This window comes from Microchirus variegatus (assembly GCF_963457635.1).
Source record: "Microchirus variegatus genome assembly, chromosome: 11".
In the NCBI taxonomy this organism is placed as follows: domain Eukaryota; kingdom Metazoa; phylum Chordata; class Actinopteri; order Pleuronectiformes; family Soleidae; genus Microchirus; species Microchirus variegatus.
The window spans coordinates 839,107-858,623 of record NC_139812.1 but is presented as its reverse complement, the minus strand read 5'-3'; the positions used below and the strand labels follow the sequence as shown (position 1 = coordinate 858,623).

The following is a 19,517-nucleotide window of genomic DNA, read 5'->3' as shown; positions in this document are numbered from 1 at the left end:
TCAGATCATGATAGGTATTCAAAACATTACTCAAACTACTCAAACATTAATTATCACATCCCCTCGTTGTTTATTTGACTTTTTCTACTATTGATTGATGTGTTAATATTTGGTCCTGTCTCTCTTTTTAGCACATGTATGTTATGTATGCATTAATTAACACCAGTCAATCACAGGGACACGTACAGAGACTCTTGCACACGGTCAATTTAGAGTGTCTGATTTGCCTCAACCCTTTTGCTAAAACTTTATAATATGAAACATTTTATTTCTTCCACCCCTGATTCTTTTGTTCCACTCTGTGAAGTGCTTTGAGTTATATTGATTTATGTTAAACACTCTATATTATTTAAGTCTGATTTATGGATTGATTGACAGCCATTTCTAGTTTATTAATAACAATGGTAATAGTTTTGTCCATCATGGGCTATTGCAAAAACATGGTGATCCAAAATGGCAGCATATGGGGTAATAAAAAACAACAATTAAAAAACAAAAAGGCATAAAAAAAACTATCACTATATATTTTTGACAAATATTTAGCAAGCTGAGAATATCTCATTTTCATGACATGTTGTATGGTTGTATTTATTTAATTGATTTGTACATGCGTACCCGTGACATCAACACTTATTTATCTGTAAATATTATTGTCTAATAATTTTTTTTTTAAAAATAGATGATAATACAAGAACAGAGAAGCTTTGGAAGAAACAGAAAATACAGAATCTGATCCACACTCCTGAGCAGAAGGTAGCAGTAATGCGCCGATGACGCTGGTTGTCTCTAAGGAGGAGAACAAGAAGAAGAAACGCGCTAAAAGTGATGGTCTATGTATCGAATGTATAATTAAGGAAGATGTTGAGCATGTATTAATAAACTGTACAAAATATCATGTTTTCAGACAGGAATGGAATGAACAGGAAGTAGAAACAGGAATACACAACATACTAGAAGAACAAGGTATGAAGAGGAAAATAATTAAAGCCCTTATCAGTTACTTAAAGAATACAAGATTAATGGAAATAATTTAGGTAGATTTATTTGCCTTTTTTATTTTATTTTTATTTTAATATATATATATATATATTTTATTATTATTTATTTATTTATTTATTTTATTTTATTTATTATTACTGTACTTAGTTATTTATGTACTATCTATTTTCTCCTTACAAAAATGAGAATGTGAGTCTATCCCATCCAGTCCCTTTACACACTCCTGTACAGTAGGTGGCGGTATACGCAAACAAAAGCTGTAACCCGCCATTTATAAGAAAGAAGAAGAAGAAGAAACGAGCTATGTCCATTTCCGGGTCAAGCTGTGTTTCGTAGTCACGTTGCGGGAGAAAAGCTGATGTCGAGCACAACGAAACTTTATCACGTTAGTGGATTTAGGTGATATTTGTGGTGCAGAGGTAAGAGGACACACACTAACACACACACTAACACACACAAAAACATATCGCGTCACGTAAAACTCGAACACTTTTTGACTTCAAACAGCTCTGTTGGTGTAGAGCTAAGAGTTTCAGAAACCACCAGCTCTGTTTGTTTTTTCTGTCTGTCCAAATTCTGTGATCATTGGAATTTGGAATGAAGTCATGCGACTTAAAGCTGCTCTTATATGTGACCTGTTATTATGTGTATGTAATTCTCAAGCATGTCTTGAATAAACCTGGCGTTTAGAGATATTTCTTTAAATGAAATAGTAGGACAAACACAGGATTTACCAGTAGAATTAATTAAGGTTCCACTCCAGTATTAACAGAGCTGTGTTATTGCTCATGAGCCATGTTTGTCCCCTCTCCACCCAAATCACATTATTCTGGAGCCGCAAAAAACCTATTTGATCCTAAAATGAAGATAAAATCACATGTAAAGTTGTCGTTTTTACACATGTACTATATTTAAAGAACTACAGTTCGTCGCACGTTGATACCAAACCTCTAAAGTGTAGAAAAACAGTACTTTGAGATGAAATTTTATGTATTTCATTGTGTGTGAAAATCTGCCTGGCCTAAGTATATGGATCTAAGGATGGACAGGACTCCAAATGTGAATTTCTTCATGTACGCATTACTTTAATGGCTTTACGGGTTTTTACAATTGGACGTGACGGACAAAATATCAAAAACACTCTTATTTACGTGTTTAACTTGACAAAAAAAGTGTGGAAAAACATAAAAAGTTTTTTCCTTCAAAGCGAGAAGGAGCCACTACTGAGGGGCTGAAGAGCCACATGAGGCTCTAGAGCCGCAGGTTGCAGACCCCTGCCTTAGAGGAGGTTTTGGTTTTTTTTATACAAAAAACTGCATACATATTTTCTGATTGTGTTCCAGTAAAGTGAAATAGAAATAAGTATCCTCTATTGTCGTTATAGCATTGCTAAAACAACCTAAGTCTTCTCCACAGTACTGTATATCACTGTATATTTTGTGTGTGTTTCCTCCTGCAGGTTCATCAAAGCACAGACATGAAGAGCAAAGGTGGTGGCTGCATAGACAGTCGCCTCAGACAAAGAGTGGAGCAGGTACAGATCTGTCTGTGTTTGTTATGTATTTACAGAGAAAACAACTTTTGATTTCTGGGTATGGGAAGTTAATGTTCACAGTTTTGTCAGTAGTAGTAGTAGTAGTAGTATTTATGATGCAAAATGAATCTATCAATATCAAAAACAGAGACCTTTATCTAAAATTCTGTAAATTCTAATGTGTTCAACTGTAATTAAAACACCATATACTAGGACTGCACACAGTCCTCACGTTCCCACACAAGAGTCCTCATGCAAGTCAGGGAGTGCAGCAGTTCCCTGACCTCATTTTTGAATCCACAAAACCTTTTTTTGACAACTTTTAATGTCCAGTTAACCTCTGCATGTTTTCAGAATGGTGGAGGAAACCAGAGAACCCAGAGAAAAAACAAAAAACATTCAGACTCCACACAGAAACTCCCTCGGTCAAACCCGGGTCAAGGCTACAGTACTACCCATTTCTTCAGTAATTTGCTGTGGGGGTGACTGGACTTGCTTTAGGCCACATCCACCGAGAAATGGCTAAAAATTAAAACGACCCCCCCCCCCAAAAAAAACCACTCAAAACGCTGTAGTACATATGCCAGCACTGTAGTTGCGCTGTAAATAATCCTGTAATCCATTTCCTAAAGTATCGTATTCGTTGTCTAGACGGAAACATGAGTGCAGCATTTTAAGATTTTCCCATTCTGGGAGGCGTTTACAAAAAATATACTGTTTCATGTCCCCTAAAACACAGTCTCCCGTGTGGACGGAATCCCTCTCCAGCAAAAAATTTAAGTTGAACGATGCAGATTGTTCACCTCTTCCAGTTTCAGGTTGTTGGTTTGACCTGAGTTAAAAGCCAAAAAAATCTTCATCCTCTACAGGTGTTAAGTATTTAGCGTGATCTACCCTTACACTTGAACAATAACGCAGCTCTGTTAATACTGGAGTGGAACCTTACGTTTCCCTGTACAATGAAATTCTTACTTTGCTGTCCACTCAAAAATACCAGCATAAAGTAGAAAGAAATGTTTTAAAAAGTATAATATACATAAGAAAAAATAGTAAATAAATATTACCAAAAAAACTAAAATAATATATATGCATGAAATAAGTATAAACATGTGCATGAGTAAATCCTGTGTATTTCATTTAAAGAAATATCTGCTCTAAAAAACGTCTATTACGCCAGATTAATTCAAGACATGCTTGTGCATTACGTACACATGTTGCATGAGTTAAACTCATTGACAGCTCGCTAATATATAAGATCAGCTTTAAGTTGCATCACTTCATTCCAAATTCCAATCATCACAGAATTTGACAGACAGAAAAAAACCAGCAGAGCTGGTGGTGCCTGATACTTTTGCACAGCACTATATATAAAAATTAATTTAAAAAGATGCAATCAATTTTAACCTCATCCCATAAACACCCAGCTAAAACAAAACACAGATGAGACTCTTGTGAGACCTGAATATTTAATATCACTGTCAAGTCATTTTGATAATAATCATAATGGTGACGTCGTCATACGTGTTTTCAGTATCTGGCGTCCAGCAGCAGTGAATATGTGGACCTTTCAGACATGGCTGTGGAACTACAAAGACTGTACAGGCAAGTTCTTTACCTTACTGATCTGGGCTTGTTCACACTCAGCTGATGTCTGTCTTTTTTAGTGTCACTTCACTTGACTCTTGCAGGTCATATTTCCCAAATTATGAGTAATGCATATCTAAATTGGAGCATCCCCTGGCATTGTAATTCCAAGTCATCAACTCAGTCGACATACTAAAGCTATGTTTTTTTTTTGTGTCAAATGTTCAATGCTTTTCCTCATCTGTGAATCCCTAACGTTTCACAATAAACACTTCAGAATAATGAAAAAAGCATTTTTACAGTAATTCACAGGATCGGTCTAGTGCAGAAAATAATTATTACCTTTGTGAAACGTCCTGCTGCAGCATAGTAGTGAAGGTGGTTCAATTGCCTCTATTTCTTGCGACTCTGGATCAAAATGTAAGGAGCTACGACAAGGTACAGCAATGAAGCGACTAACTGCTAAACTACAGTTAGGCCCATGAATATTTGGACATCGACACAGTTCTCTTTATTTTGGCTCTATACACCACTACAATAGATTTGAAATGAAACGAACAAGATGTGCTTTAACTGCACACTTTCAGCTTTAATTTGAGGGCATTTACATCCAAATCAAGTGAACGGTGTAGGAATTACAACATTTTCTATATGTGCCTCCCACTTTTTAGGGGACTTCTATAAGTGAAACCCTTCTCATAATAAAAGAATACTTGAAACATAACACGACTACATCAAAAATACTTGTAAAAAGTGTATATTTAAAAGATGTGTGTGATTTTGATGCTTAAAAAACATTGTTTCTTTAGAGTGGAATATGGCAGAAGAAACAAGACGGCCTTCAGGATTCAAGTAGAGAGAGGTAAGACATTAGAGCACTGATGCCTTTGTTACACTTTCGGGTTTGGGAAAAAAACAAACAAACTAGAAAATGTCCCTAAACAGACATGGGTAATTAAAAGTGCTTGAATTTTGTGCAAGAAAGAAGTTACACTGATATTTAGGTAAATGTCTCCCGTTACGACACCATCTACTGTTTCCATGCCTCAATGTACTAGACGTTTTAAGTGAGATTCAGACTTTTCTTTTGGTGTGCACCTTGTTGTGATGAGGGTTTCATTTGTTTCCTTTCCCCATCAAGTTTATGACGCTGTCATGAAAGAATCTGGGCTAAATCTTCTTGAGAGCAAACACTTGTCAAAGAGAGCCAAGCACAGCCAAGACGTGGATGGGTAAAGGACGCTCTGCCCAATTTTTCACCTGACTTATTCTGATATGGCCTCTTTATATGTACATCTAATGCCACACCAATGTGTGTTCACAGTGACGGCAGCAGCAGCTCAGAGGACTCCACGGACACTGAACTCATTCTGGGAAATGCTGTAAGAAGTGAATTCAAGGTTGAATCTATCTAACTGTGTTGATATCTGTACTATTTCGAGCAGGATGTGAGATCTGATCACATGTGAGGTGGTCAGCTCTCTGCAGACGGATGTTACCACATCTGTGTGATATAATGTACTATATCAACATGAGCATATGATGTGGTTTGAAAAAAATGGTGAGATGAGCTATTCCAGGTCATATTTCTATCACTAACATGCAAAATTCTAGTCGCAGCTAATGATTATATTCATTATTGATTTGTCTTCCAATTATTTTCTAGATTAATCAGTCCTTGCATCTATTATGTCCATCATGTCAAGAAAAAAAATTGTTAATAAGCAAATGCTGATCAGTTATTAGCTCAGCACTTTGTGACAGTGAGGTCTAACCATGCTGTGCTGCTGCTTGTCACTATCCACAGCCCACCAACCACATGAACAGCTCCCTGACATCACTATATCAGAAGGGGAACCCTGATTCTGTTACTGGCTCGCCCAGAAGAGAGGACCGTCCTGTGAGCGCTCCTGTGTGTGCAGGTGCTGTGGCTCCTTCTGCAGGGACACTGGTCTCCACAGGGGGCTGGTTCATCGACAGAGGGAGAGGTCACGAGAAGAGCAACGTCCTCATCGACCTGTGTGACGAGGAGCCAGGCGACACAAAGGTACGTACGGACCTCCTCACATGCTTCTTAAGCCGTGTTTCCATCAAGTGGGTACGATATGGTTGCACAGCCAGCTTATTTGGTGACAGAAAAGTGTCTCTCTTTTGCGAGTCTTTCTTTCAAAGATTCTTTTATAAAGCTTTAAGTCTTTTTGAGACAAACCGAGCAGGAAAAAAAGAGCAGCTGGACATCCTCTACTGTTGTCATTTGTGCTGTTGTATGTGTCTATGGAAGTAAATCTGTGCCATCTGAGTTTGAATTCGAATTTCTAACACTGAATTTTTTTGCATCGAAATTAGACTTTGAATTTTAAAAACCATCAAATTTCAAGCACTGTTTTTTTTTTGCCATTCATTTTTTTTTCAACGTTGAAATAAATTCAGTGTAAAAAAAATTTGATGTCTCAAAAAAATCAGTTGCAAAAAATTCGATGTCTCAAAAAATTTAGTTGCAAAAAATTCGATGTCTCAAAAAATTTCCAGGTTTGAAAAACACTGAACAAGATTTGACCAAACAAGTACTTGATTCAAAATAATCTACAGATTAATTGATTATGAAAATAACAGTTAGTTGCAGCCCCACAACAAACTATTTTTCTTGTGATCTTGCCGACAGCAGTGACATGAAATGTTGTGTTTGGTTGTTGTGGTTCGACTCATGCGTGGACTGACATGAATGCATTTGTGTCCACAGCAGAGAGACGTGTCCATGCTGGAGCCTGAGAAATCCCACAGAAAGTCTAAAAAAAGAACAAAGAAGTCGACTGAAACTATTGAGACTCAAACTCTTATAAAGAAAGGTAGATCAGTGTACTGTGTCATTTTTCAATCTAAATGTGAGATCGAAGCAGGCGACTCAATCGCTATGGTTTTTAAAATCAGATCTGAATGGGTTTAGTTCCATGTGATGATGTCCATGAAATGTTGTATTACTTCTTTTTTTCTGATTGATTGTTTTGCAGCAAAGTCAAAGTCACCAGAGCTGCAGTATCCCACTCTGAAGTTTGAGGATGTAGGTGGCAATGAAGACATGTTAACAGTGAGTGAACTTAATTATGTTACTTAAAAATGATCACTTTAGCCTATTTTACACTAGGGATGGGCATGAGTATTCCGTGATTTGCTTGATTATGAAAAGTCGTCTGTTACTTTGACTATTTGTAATATAGTGAAAGATAAAACGTTTCTACTCCAATGGCTAACCTCATTTGTGGTGCATCTATTATCACAAAGTGACAGCAGCCACAAGCATTTAGTTACTGAACTTCATGTGTGTTTGCAGCAGTGGAGACATTTACAAGGTTTCTTGAAAGCATCTTAAAGCTGCTCCTCAGGGATTCATCTACATGTAATTGATTGTGGCGCAAAGCCACGGCAAAATAAAAGCCGCCACACCTTCCGAATTTTTTTTTTTGTGGTTTTTAACCTTGTTTTCATGCCTTGTTTTATGTTTATATTAATGAAAATTATTGTATGAAACGTGATTTTGGCACAAAACATGGTGTTTTTCTTGAAATGTGACGCTACGCTGCAAAGCCTGCCCATAATTTTGAAAAACCAACCGTGGAGGGAGAGAAAAGGGTGAAAGATAGGTGGGTTAGCTAAGCTAGGTTATATTTGATACGGGTTTGTTCACAACATATTACCAACACAAATATAAGTAAATGAACTAATGGCCGCAGACCAGCATGCCAAGTTTGTTGTGGAGAAAGTTCCTCCTTCACTGGAGATACTTGCAGCACTTGCTATCTGATTCACAGACAAACATCTATCATCCTTCACCATGTGGTGAACACCACCAATGTTTTGAGTGGTGGCTGTCGGTGGACGTCCAGACCTTGTATACCGCATAATTTTGCTGTCCAAGTCTAGGGCTTACCCGGCGGCAGCGAGGCCCCGCACAATTTAATTTAATTTAATTTAGCAGTTTCAACTATATGAGTATATTTACCATGCATTTTCACTGCAATTTCCATGTGTGACATTCTTGCAGGAAGTGTGTAAGCTGTTGATCCACATGCGTCACCCAGAACTGTACCAGCATCTGGGGATGGTTCCTCCAAGAGGCTTCCTCCTCCATGGACCTCCAGGCTGTGGGAAGACCCTGCTGGCTCAGGCTGTGGCTGGTGTGAGTGCTGCCATTATTTAACCAATACATTGAGCAGATAATTCATTGTTTTTAACCCTGATTTGATTGTATGAAGAGCACAGTTTACATACTAGGTTTGGGGGATGGGGGGTTTGTCAAAAACTGGAGCAAGTTCAATGATTTTTCAGCTCCTTAAATGTGAATATTTTCTGTTTTCTTTGCTCCATGTAACACTCAGTTAAACAGAATAATTTTGGTTTGTGAACAAAACAGGACATTTGAAAACATCATACTTTTGGCTTCAGGACATTTTATGGACTTAACGGTGACTTGATTAACCCACTGATAGATAAATTAAAAGTATGAAAATAACCGTTAGTTGCAGTGGTTTGCTTTTCTACCATTTTGGTCAAAGCACTAACTGTCACTCAAATCAAATAATCGACAGGTGTTGTTGTGTCTGTTGGATAAAGTGATGTGATGTGTGTTTCAGGAGCTGCAGCTGCCCATGTTGAAGGTGTCTGCGCCTGAACTGGTGTCAGGAGTGTCTGGAGAGTCTGAACAGAAGCTCAGAGAGCTGTTTGACTTGGCTGTGGTCAGTACTCGACATATTCCGACTAAAAGCACAACATAAACAATGACGTACACATACGTACACATACTGTAACTTGTCCACCATCTCATATCGCAAATGTCCAGCTATTCTTATCTCTAGAGTAGCAAATAGTTTCCAGAGTGGAACCGTTTTTCTGGACTTGAGTTTTATGGGTGATTGAAAAAACAAAGAATTAGGTCTAGCTTTGGCACAGCACCAAACTGCCCCTAGAACTGATGGGCTTAATAATGCTGACCATATCCTTCCCTCTGAACATTTTGGTTCTTTTGTTGCTCTTTCAGAGCTCTGCCCCATGTATCCTGTTCATAGATGAGATAGATTCCATTACACCGAAGAGAGAGGTGGCCTCCAAAGACATGGAGAGGAGGATTGTAGCCCAGCTGCTAACCTGCATGGATGGTACGATACACCGCCTACACTTTAACATGTAGTCAGTTTCACTCGTTTGATTGTTTTGTAGACAAATGAGAAGAACAAGCATACAAACCAATTGTATTTGTGGTTATTGATTAGTAATTAATATCTGATATGAGATATATGTGGATATAAAGCTACACAAAGGTTGTAAATATACTCAAAAATAAAATCTAATCTACTGTTTATGCTCTCTATTACATGATCTTAAAATAGACTTGTTACCTTTAATTTCAGGTCATATCTGGTTAATTATTTGGCTTTTAATGATCAATGAAGGATATTTACGTGTGTTAGAAACAATGAAACTCTCCATCAATATGGTCAAATTCTGCTATAACACAAATATTGGGACATCGACACAATATGTGCTTTAACTGCACACATTCAGCTTTAATTTGAGATAGGTATTTACATCCAAATCAGGTGAACTGTGTAGGAATTAGAACACTTTCTATATGTGCCTCCCACTTTTTAGGGGACCAAAAGTAATGGGACAATTGCCTGAAAAGCTATTTCATGGACAATTGTGGGCTGCTCCCACATTATGTCATCTTCAATGACACAGGTAAAAGTTCTGGAGTTGATTCCAGGAGTGACATTTGCATTTTGAATCTGTTGCTGTTAACTTTCTATATAAGATCCAAGGAGCTGTCACTGTCAGTGAAGAAGCCATCATTAGGCTGAAAAATCAAAACAAACCCATCAGAGAAATAGCAAAAACATTAGGTGTGGCCAAATCAACTGTTTGGAACATTCTTAAAAAGAAAGAATGAACCAGTGAGCTCAGCAACACCAAAGGACCTGGAAGACCACAGAAAACCACTGTGGTGGACGATCAAAAAAAAAAATGTTTTTTTTAACATGTTCTTCTGCTGCTTTCCTCCTGACAGACTTAAACAGTCTGACAGTGACAGTTCAGGTCCTGGTCATCGGCGCCACCAACAGGCCAGACTCTCTGGATCCTGCCCTCCGTAGAGCTGGACGCTTTGACAAAGAGATCTGCCTGGGGATCCCTGATGAAGCAGCCCGTCACAGGCTAGTAATAATGAAACAACTTACCCCAGAATGAGCCTTTTATATTTATATTAGGAGCAGGGTCAGCTCTTCAGAGGCTGCCATTTTGGACCACCATGTTTTTACTGTAGCCCACACTGGACAAACCAAACGACTTTAGATTTTTGATGCTAACTTAAGGCTGCATAGGTTCTCCAACGCACTTGAAAGAGAAGAGTGAGGTGAGAGATGTTCAGCTGCATCATGCAACTGCATGCACACTGTGCAAATTTGACACACTGTACAATGTGTATCCTCTCATCGGTCTCATCCTCTTCTCACCCTCTCATCTTTCCATTCTCCTTCCCAGGAGATCTACTTAAACTTGATTTCTGCGTTTTCAGAATCTTGAAGACGTTGTGTCGAAAGCTGAAGCTGCCTCAGGACTTTGACTACCACAAGCTGGCTCGCCTCACCCCAGGCTATGTGGGCGCTGACCTCATGGCTCTGTGCCGCGAAGCTGCCATGAGCGCTGTTAACAGGGCTCTGCTTCAGATGAGAGAACAGCAGACTCAGAGCTCCGCTGCAGAACTCTCAGCAAGCAGCTGTCACACCGAGGCTGCAGTGACAGACAAAGAGGTCAAAGAGCAACAGACAGTGAACATGGAGACAGGATCTCAGGAGGAGTTGGATCAGAGTCACATGCAGGTATGAGCAGCTACGTCTCAAACATGTTGCACCCACTCTTCTTTGAAAGAGGGAGTTGTAGATGTAGTCGAGGGTTTTTGAAGGGTGGTTGTTTGGCTGACCTGCAGTCAGCACTAACTCTTTAGGCCACACATGTCAAACACAAAACCAGTTTTATCTGACCTGCAACATGCTCACAAGTAACCTCAAGTTGACTGTTGCTCCGCTTTAAGTGAGAGATCATCAGACAGAATTGGAGCTAACATGAGTGCCTCAGAAACAGAAAAGTTCAGATAAATACTTCAGTTTTTGCACCCTCACATTAACTGCATTAAATTAGTTAAACACAGCCAGACTTTTATTTTGAAATGGTCACACGAAAGTAGATGCATCAGTGAGGATACAGCTACATTTTATTTAAGAACTTTTACTCTTAAAATGTAAATTCTGTGCATGGTGGGCCTTATTTATTATTATTCTTTTAAAACATCTGTGGCCCTTCCCTTACTTTATTTATATCAGTGTGGTCCTCTGGTGTAGGCCTTGATGTAGACATATGAAGGCTTGCTGTCTGTGAAAAGGCTAATCTAATATAATCTACGCATGTGTATGTAAGGACGTGTTTAATAAGCTCACCTGCTTTATCTGAAAAACAATCATTTCAAATGAGTTGTCAATTCAGCAGTAAATTAAAACGTATTAGTTTGTGACTTAAATGTTTTCCTTTGTTTAATCTATTATTTGAGTTACTTTATAGTTATCAAAGATGAAAGTCTGATTGGATGTACCAATACAAATGTATATGGCTATGGCAGTCAGTAAACACACTAAAATTATGATACGAATTTATCTTTACAGCCCTTAAATTACAAATATATTATATGGAATATCAGCAGTTTGCTGATTATTTTGTTTGTTGTCTGTGTCCAGCAGGGGGAGCTGTGGCACCTGATGCACCTATTGAAGTCCACTGACACACTGTCAGAGGACGAGCTGGCCAGTCTGTGCATCCTCATGTCTGACTTCCAGGCCTCACTGTCCAGTATACAGCCGTCAGCCAAGAGGGAGGGTTTTGCCACGGTGCCCGATGTCACGTGGGAGAATGTGGGAGCACTTCATGACATCAGAGAGGAGCTGACCATGGCTATACTGGTAAACAACACACAGAGAAGTGCTTTATCCTCATCTCTGGAAGCTTTACCTTTTTGTCATAACTTGTTTTAAATGTGCAGGGTAAAGATAAGCTTGGTATTTTAACTAGTTGTGGAGGAATTTGTCATTCTGCAGGCCGAGTTCACGCTTTCAGTTTTAAAACTCAATTAAATCCCTAAACCACTTTTTGTTAGCTGTGAACCAGTGTATATCTGTATCTAGTTAATGTTATTTGTTGCTCACAGTTGAAATACTGCATTCAAATTGTCACTGACTTTCTTAGTCCATGCTTAGTCCAGTGGTGAAGAAACCCTGCTTTGATCTGATCTATTGTTAACCTGCTTTGTCATGTTACGTGTCACTACAGAATAACGTGTGTGTGTGTGTGTGTGTGTGTGTGTGTCCTGCAGGCCCCTGTGCGTAATCCAGAGCAGTTTAAAGCCCTGGGGCTCAGTGCTCCGTCTGGACTGCTGCTGGCTGGACCTCCTGGATGTGGAAAGACTCTGCTTGCCAAGGTTAACACTGGTTTTTTGAAAAGTTTGAATGACAATTTCGATGTTTTACATTTGACCAAAGTCCACAGAGAAAACCAGCAATTTTACATCACAGTACACCGGTCTTCACTGCGTATATTTAAGTATTTACAAACCGCTGACATTGCGACATATCTGCTTATTGCCACTGACACCTTCTCAACTTGAAGATGCACATTGGAGTAGTTTTACGAATACAAATACGAGTAGACGAGGGCAGCATCAGAACCCGATACTTGTATTGATGTAGCCCTGATCAGTACCTTTACAATCATACTTCAAAAAGGCTGAATTGTTTTGATTGAGGGAACATTATAGTCAGTTTGATTGTCACTTATCAGTGTCAGTATTATATTATTAGGAGTTTAGTGGTGAAAGTGTCAAATGTCAGTCATCTAGTGATGAGTCCTGGTATTTGTCCTCATAATTAGACTGAGACTAGAGAAGCTTGTCTGAAAGCTGAGAGTGGAACCTGAGTTATTCATGAAGCTTCCTGCAGGTTCACTCAGCTTCATGACGCACAGACAAGTATCACTCGTGCATAAACACTGAGACATTAGTGCTGTAAATTCAAAGGTGAGGATGTTCATTATAGGGCTGGGCAATATATGGCTGTTATCTCTATATTGTGACGTGATACAAGATCATCTTAGGTTTTGGAAAATCATCGTGATAAAGTATCTGTGATTACTTTTCCTGCTTTTAAAGGCTGTTGCATTGTTGCAATTTGTACAGCAGAGTTTATGAAAGGAATGGTAAATAATAAATAAAATTAATCTTGTGATTAGTGAGACAATTATATGTCGGAACAAGTTGTTTAGCAACAGCTGCTGCATCTTCCTGAGGATTCATCCCCAAAGTGAGGATGTCAGGGTTTCAATGTTTGTACAGTTGTGTATCTGATCTATTGCTGTGCACACTTTTAGTAGAAATATGTCTGAGTTTGGACAACTCTTTAGTTTAGTCACTTATATTGCTTTTATTGCACAATATATTGCCACAACTAAAGACCTTGTGTTTTCTCCTGACAGGCCGTGGCCAATGAATCAGGTCTCAACTTCATCTCTGTCAAAGGACCAGAGCTGCTCAATATGGTGAGTCACTGCTGTGTTGTTGTACAACTGGATCATAGCACGTCCATCTGACTCAGTCTTTATCTTTGTTCTGCTAATAGTTTTCTAGTAGCTGATGTTCCTCTGTGGTCTTTCATTTACTTTTCCCTTTAGATAATAATGCTCCTCACAGTTTGATTTTTTTTCTCTCTCCCACTAAAGCTGCAGCAGAAGTCTCTCTTTTTTTGTCCTGACCACACATATGATGTTGACATTGATGGCAATATTTTAATATTAACTAGCTAAGAAAGTAATCTGAATAAATGCAGGTGATACAGACCTGCTCAGGCTTTGACAGCGGTGTCTTTCACCCTGTTGTAAGTTGATGTACTCAACTCAACTCAACTCAACTCAACTCAACTTTATTTATAGAGCGCTTTAGGCAGCTATAGCTGGTACAAAGTGCTCAACAGTACAATAAATGAAACATGGCACATAAACATAGGAAACAAAATAAAAAACAATAAAACAAAAACAAAAACAAACAAAAAATATATATATATATATATAAAAACTATAAAAAATAACAATGTTTAAACAAATAAAAAACAATAAAACTATAAAACAATAAAAATGTTTAAACAATAAAAACAATAAAACACTAAAACAAGAGCAGAGTCTCATGCTGAGTTGAACGCAGAAGAATAAAAATGTGTTTTAAGATGAGTTTTAAAAATGGACAGTGAGGGGGCCTGTCTAATATGAAGCGGGAGGGTGTTCCAAAGTTTGGGACCATCAAAATTATCTTGGGGACAATATTTGAAGGTTCTCAGACTCAAACGTGCAGCATCTGCCTCGACCGGTCGGGGTGTAAGGAAAAATGGGGGACAGAGTGGAGGAGAACAGCAAGCACATCACTGACATGTTTGTTTTTTTTGTTTCCTTGTGGGGTGTATGTGTTGTGTGTGTGTGTCTGTGTGTGTCTGTGTGTGTCTGTGTGTGTCTGTGTGTGTGTGTGCGCAGTACGTGGGAGAAAGTGAGCGAGCAGTCAGACAGGTGTTCCAGAGAGGACGCAACTCGGCTCCATGCGTCATCTTTTTTGACGAGATCGATGCTCTGTGTCCTCGACGCTCAGGTCACGAGGTGAGAGCGACGGACGGACACACACACACGCATGCTGGTTTTGCATTCTTTGTGAGGACCTTCATTGCCATAATGCATCCCATAGCCCCTAACACTGACCTGTGTGTGTGTAGTCAGGAGCCAGTGTTCGGGTGGTCAACCAGCTGCTCACAGAGATGGACGGCTTGGAGACTCGACGGCAGGTCTTCATCATGGCTGCCACCAACAGACCAGGTACAGCTCCAGCTTCAGCCACACTCAGACTTGGTAGTAACATCATTTCCGTTGCATCCAGAGCTAGGTTTATAGTCGCCGTAGTGTGCTGGACACGCCAAAAATGACGCCATATATACATGTACACGCATTTGTACGGCTCTTCTGTCCGAGAGCACCGAGACACGAGTCACATGGCCTTAAATTCATGGAAGGAGATTGTTACCGTGTTACAAAAAGACGATGGTTTTTGCCGTAGGACATGAAAAACAAAGAAGAAGGATTTCTATGTGAAGGGCATGAAAAAAAAAAGTTATTTTGCCCTATTAATATGAATTGCGATGGTGCGTTTTTTCATATTTAGATTAATTGAATTTGACCGTGAGAATTTGTAACCAAAATGAATTTGTTCCTTCAAACCTTCATGGACTGACACTGACACTGACTCTTTCCTCAGATATCATTGATCCTGCCATTCTGAGGCCTGGTCGCCTGGATAAAACCTTGTACGTGGGTCTGCCTCCTGCAGCAGATCGCCACGCCATCCTGCTCACTATTACTAAGGTGTGTTCACAACAAAGGACACAAACGTCTTTGTATCTTAAAAGCACTGTAAGAAACTCGACAGTTCCCATAATAAGATAAGATAAGATTTAATGTTACTAACTTGATAATAACAACAGAATCTGCTTTTAATAAATTGCCCCAACTGGTTTATTGGTTTACCTGTAGCATTTGTACTGTGCTCGTCTTAACCATGCACAGTCTATCTTTAAACGCTGACCTTGTGAAGAGATTCCAGGTTTAAAGACGTGGATCATTGTTACAGGGTGGAACCAAACCTCAGCTGGAGGATGACGTCAGTCTTGAAGAGATCGCTTTCGATGAGCGCTGCGATTGCTTCACGTGAGTCTCGGCGCATTCCGTCTGTGAACAACTGTCACAGTAACACTCGTGTTATGATGAATTGTGAATGAATTATCACGATGAATGGAGGTGGACAGCACGGCACCATGGGTGTGTGTGTCTGAATGTGTTTTTGTTTTGTGTGTGTTTTGATCCAGTGGTGCTGATCTCACAGCATTGGTGAGGGAAGCTTCACTAAACGCCCTGAGGTCCTTCCTCAAGTCCCAGGACTCTACAGCTGCTACTTCTGGTAACTTGACTCATACCTCTGCTGCATACCTGTGCTCTGTTAGTATTTAAAGGTGGAACTAGTTGCCCTGTAGAGGTAAAGAAGCAGTGTTTAAGCAAGGATTTCCCATGGTTTCACTTTACAGTTGAGCTCCACTGCTATTAAAGGCAGAGTGTGAAACAAGAATCATGCTGTGTTACATTTATATTGGTCATTGGAGTTGAGAGAGGTTGACAAGTCAGAAATCTTTAGCCATTTCTAGTAATACAGACATTGTAATACTAGTAGAAAACAACCTCTACATGGTATTTATATCCCCAAGAAATACGCGCGGATATTATGGAATCGGTCTCGCGCGTCCACAGATTTTAGCCGTTAACGCGATAACTGTAAAGGTGTTTGAGATTAAATGTTCTTCTTTTTTTTTATGGGTCACATACCCCCTGTAGATGATCCCTATTGATTTTGAGCTGTCTACCATTATTATTAATTAGTTAATTAATCAATTAATGATATAAAAACCATATTTTGGCCTGTATCTTCCAAAGTATTGCAGGTATTGGCTTCAAATGTTGCATGGGCATCACATACCACCTGAGAATTATCCCTATCTTTGTAACTTTATTATTAATTAGCAAATTAATTAATTAATTTATTATGCTAAAAACACATTTTGGGCTTTATCTTCCAGACTGATGGAGATATTGCCTTCAAATGTTGTACAATGATTCATGTAACAACTATCTACAAGTACAATCATTATTACTTTGGCTATGATTGGTAATAGTTACATAATAAGTTAACTGGTTAACTTATTAGTGAACACAGAAAAAATAGTTAAGGCATTTTTTCTTTATTATTGAGCTCATTTGGACACATTGAGGATATCATGGGTTTATTTAGCACTTATTCATCATATTTATTACATTATAATATACATTTATTAATTATCATATAAAAAATAGTTAAGCCTCCATTTCTTTATTAATGCATTGAATGGAAAGTTTGAACATATTGTAGCTTTTTCATGAAATGTAATAAACATAGTGTTTGCTTTTTCATGACATTTGGACACTTTGAAGATATGGCAGGTGTGGTTAGCATTTTAATATTCATAATATTTAACAAGGTATAATAGGTTAACTAGTTTTATTAAAAACTAAGGAGAAATGTATGAGTTCAGGTATTCTGTGTTCAATATGGAGTTTATATGGATACTTTGAACATGTATAAAGTGTAGTCAGCATTATATCATAATATTTAACTGTTATTTTGTTGAATTTATTCATAATTAATTAAAACAGTTAGTGACAGGTGTGAGTGCGTATACTTTGGGTAGATTGGACAAGTTCGCGGATAAACCCCTTGCTGTCGGCCCCTGAAAGCGTAGGCTAGTTTGTGCACACAAATGTCTACAGTTAATCATTACACAGCATATTGTATATGACTGATTTACCGTGAAATGACATGGCCTAGGCCTAAATGTAATAGCGACATAGTGGAGTTCCCATTTTGGGCGATATATCAATTTTATAGATTAATTCGAGGTTTTTTTTCCGGACGATTTTAAAAATTAAAAACATTGATTATTTTCTCCTCACCTTCGTGTCATGGTAGGTGCACCTTATATTTTCCTTTTATTTTTTTGTCCTTTGCCAATCACACCCATGCGAGTTACACATTATCACCAGTTTAAAGGACAGAAGCAGCTTGTGAGGGGATGACACGGTCGTTCAGGACGTCTTATCTGCTTATCTGCCCTTGGACTCTGAGTGACTGTTCTAACAGCCTGCTGTTTCTTTTACTGTAAGCACAGTCAGCACTAACAATAAAAACACTGAATAAGTCTATACCAGCTAATACCAGACAATGTTGCTCCTGACGGCTGTGCTGCACATAGATGCGTGAGTGAATGGCAAAAATGTAGTGTGCAGCAGCTTTGAGTGGTCATCGAGACTAGAAGAGCGTTATAAAAATACAAAGTGTTGTTTGTTGTTTACAGGTCACAGCGGTTCCTCCGGCTCAGTGGCCGACATCAGAGTGAACAGGCACAACTTTGAGGAAGCCTTCAACAAAGTTCGTCCCTCTGTGTCTAAAAAGGTGAGACTGTGAAAGAGAGCAGCGTTATTAGACCTGTACAACGCGTGAACCACACAATTCCACCAGGTGTCTCTGGTCTGCCTGCACCACACACACACATCCATCCACTGCCAGTCCAGTGGTGGTGGCAGATCATGACAACATTGATCCTGATCTGTTAAGATGTTGCTGAGGTATGCACATCTGAGCTGTGTTACATTTAAATAGCTGACAAATCTGTAACGTTATGTGATTTTTTTTTTTTTTATACAGTTTTGTCCATTATAAGAGATGGGGATTTCTTTAAAATTTGATCATGCTTTGTGAAGTCGTCAGTGGGCAGATTCTTACGTAAATTTCAATGGGAACATATTTGGATGGTCGCATAGCCATCACAAAAAAAAAATCAGGAACAGGAAGTTGCTAACGGCAGGACAAACGTGCACGGAAACGTAAAAATAGTGATATGCAAAGATGAATAGAGCCTCTGAAAACATGACTCAGCACAAATGTGAGCCTAAACTGAAAGTTGTCTTTTGAAACAGAACTAATACTGTTGACAGCTTCTGTAAATAATTGATAATTTTTCTTCCCACCCCTATTATTTATTTATTTATTATGATTATTATTATAAGTATGAGCAGATATTTGATGCTTCCGGCGCTCATGTCATGTTGTGTTTACAGTCAAACGTCCATGTGCTTGTTTTGTCGTGCAGAAACAACACCTCAGGTTGGAATGCAGCGACTCATTTGCATCACGTCCTTTTCTCTGGAAACTTTCCACATGTTGTGGGGAAATTAGAGTGTTTCCTCCACACACTCGCTCTATATCGTCCTGCCTATATCAGATCAGTGTCCCATAACCTTCCCTGCTATCAAGTAGCCCGGAGAACCGGTCCAACCTGTCCCACGTGCAACAGCGTGACATTAAACTATCAGCTTTTGCTCGGAAATGTCTTCACTGTGTGTGTGTGTGTGTGTGGGGAACCACAGTGACTCTTTGTGTTTCCTGTGTGCAGGACCAGAAGACGTACGAGCAGCTCAGACAATCTCTCAGCAGATAAAAAACCGCCACCATCACCATCAGCAGCTCCAGTGTCTCCAGTCCAAGCTCGACATGATGTGTTCGTAAATATATTATTGTGGAATCATGACACGGCATCTGTCTTGTTTTTAATGAATAAATGTGCATCACGTGTTCACATCAGCTACTGTTCTGTTGTTATAGCTGTGTTGACTCACCCTGACGCACACACATATTCTC

At 39.0% G+C, this 19,517-nt stretch overlaps 1 protein-coding gene across 1 annotated transcript; it reads left to right on the top strand.

The window, feature by feature from the left end:
* The first annotated feature begins 1,314 nt into the window (after positions 1-1,314).
* On the top strand, positions 1,315-19,454 carry nvl (nuclear VCP like). Its single transcript, XM_083897944.1, has 24 exons — positions 1,315-1,418; positions 2,459-2,533; positions 4,065-4,135; positions 4,927-4,979; positions 5,259-5,349; positions 5,442-5,499; positions 5,925-6,164; positions 6,858-6,963; positions 7,126-7,202; positions 8,157-8,291; positions 8,746-8,847; positions 9,150-9,267; positions 10,176-10,320; positions 10,683-10,986; positions 11,896-12,117; positions 12,528-12,632; positions 13,682-13,744; positions 14,726-14,845; positions 14,959-15,058; positions 15,495-15,601; positions 15,867-15,943; positions 16,102-16,193; positions 18,175-18,272; positions 19,273-19,454. Exons 2-24 carry the CDS (start codon positions 2,477-2,479, stop codon positions 19,315-19,317), a joined length of 2,586 nt encoding a protein of 861 aa, XP_083754070.1. The 5' UTR covers positions 1,315-1,418; positions 2,459-2,476; the 3' UTR covers positions 19,318-19,454.
* The last annotated feature ends 63 nt before the right edge of the window (positions 19,455-19,517 follow it).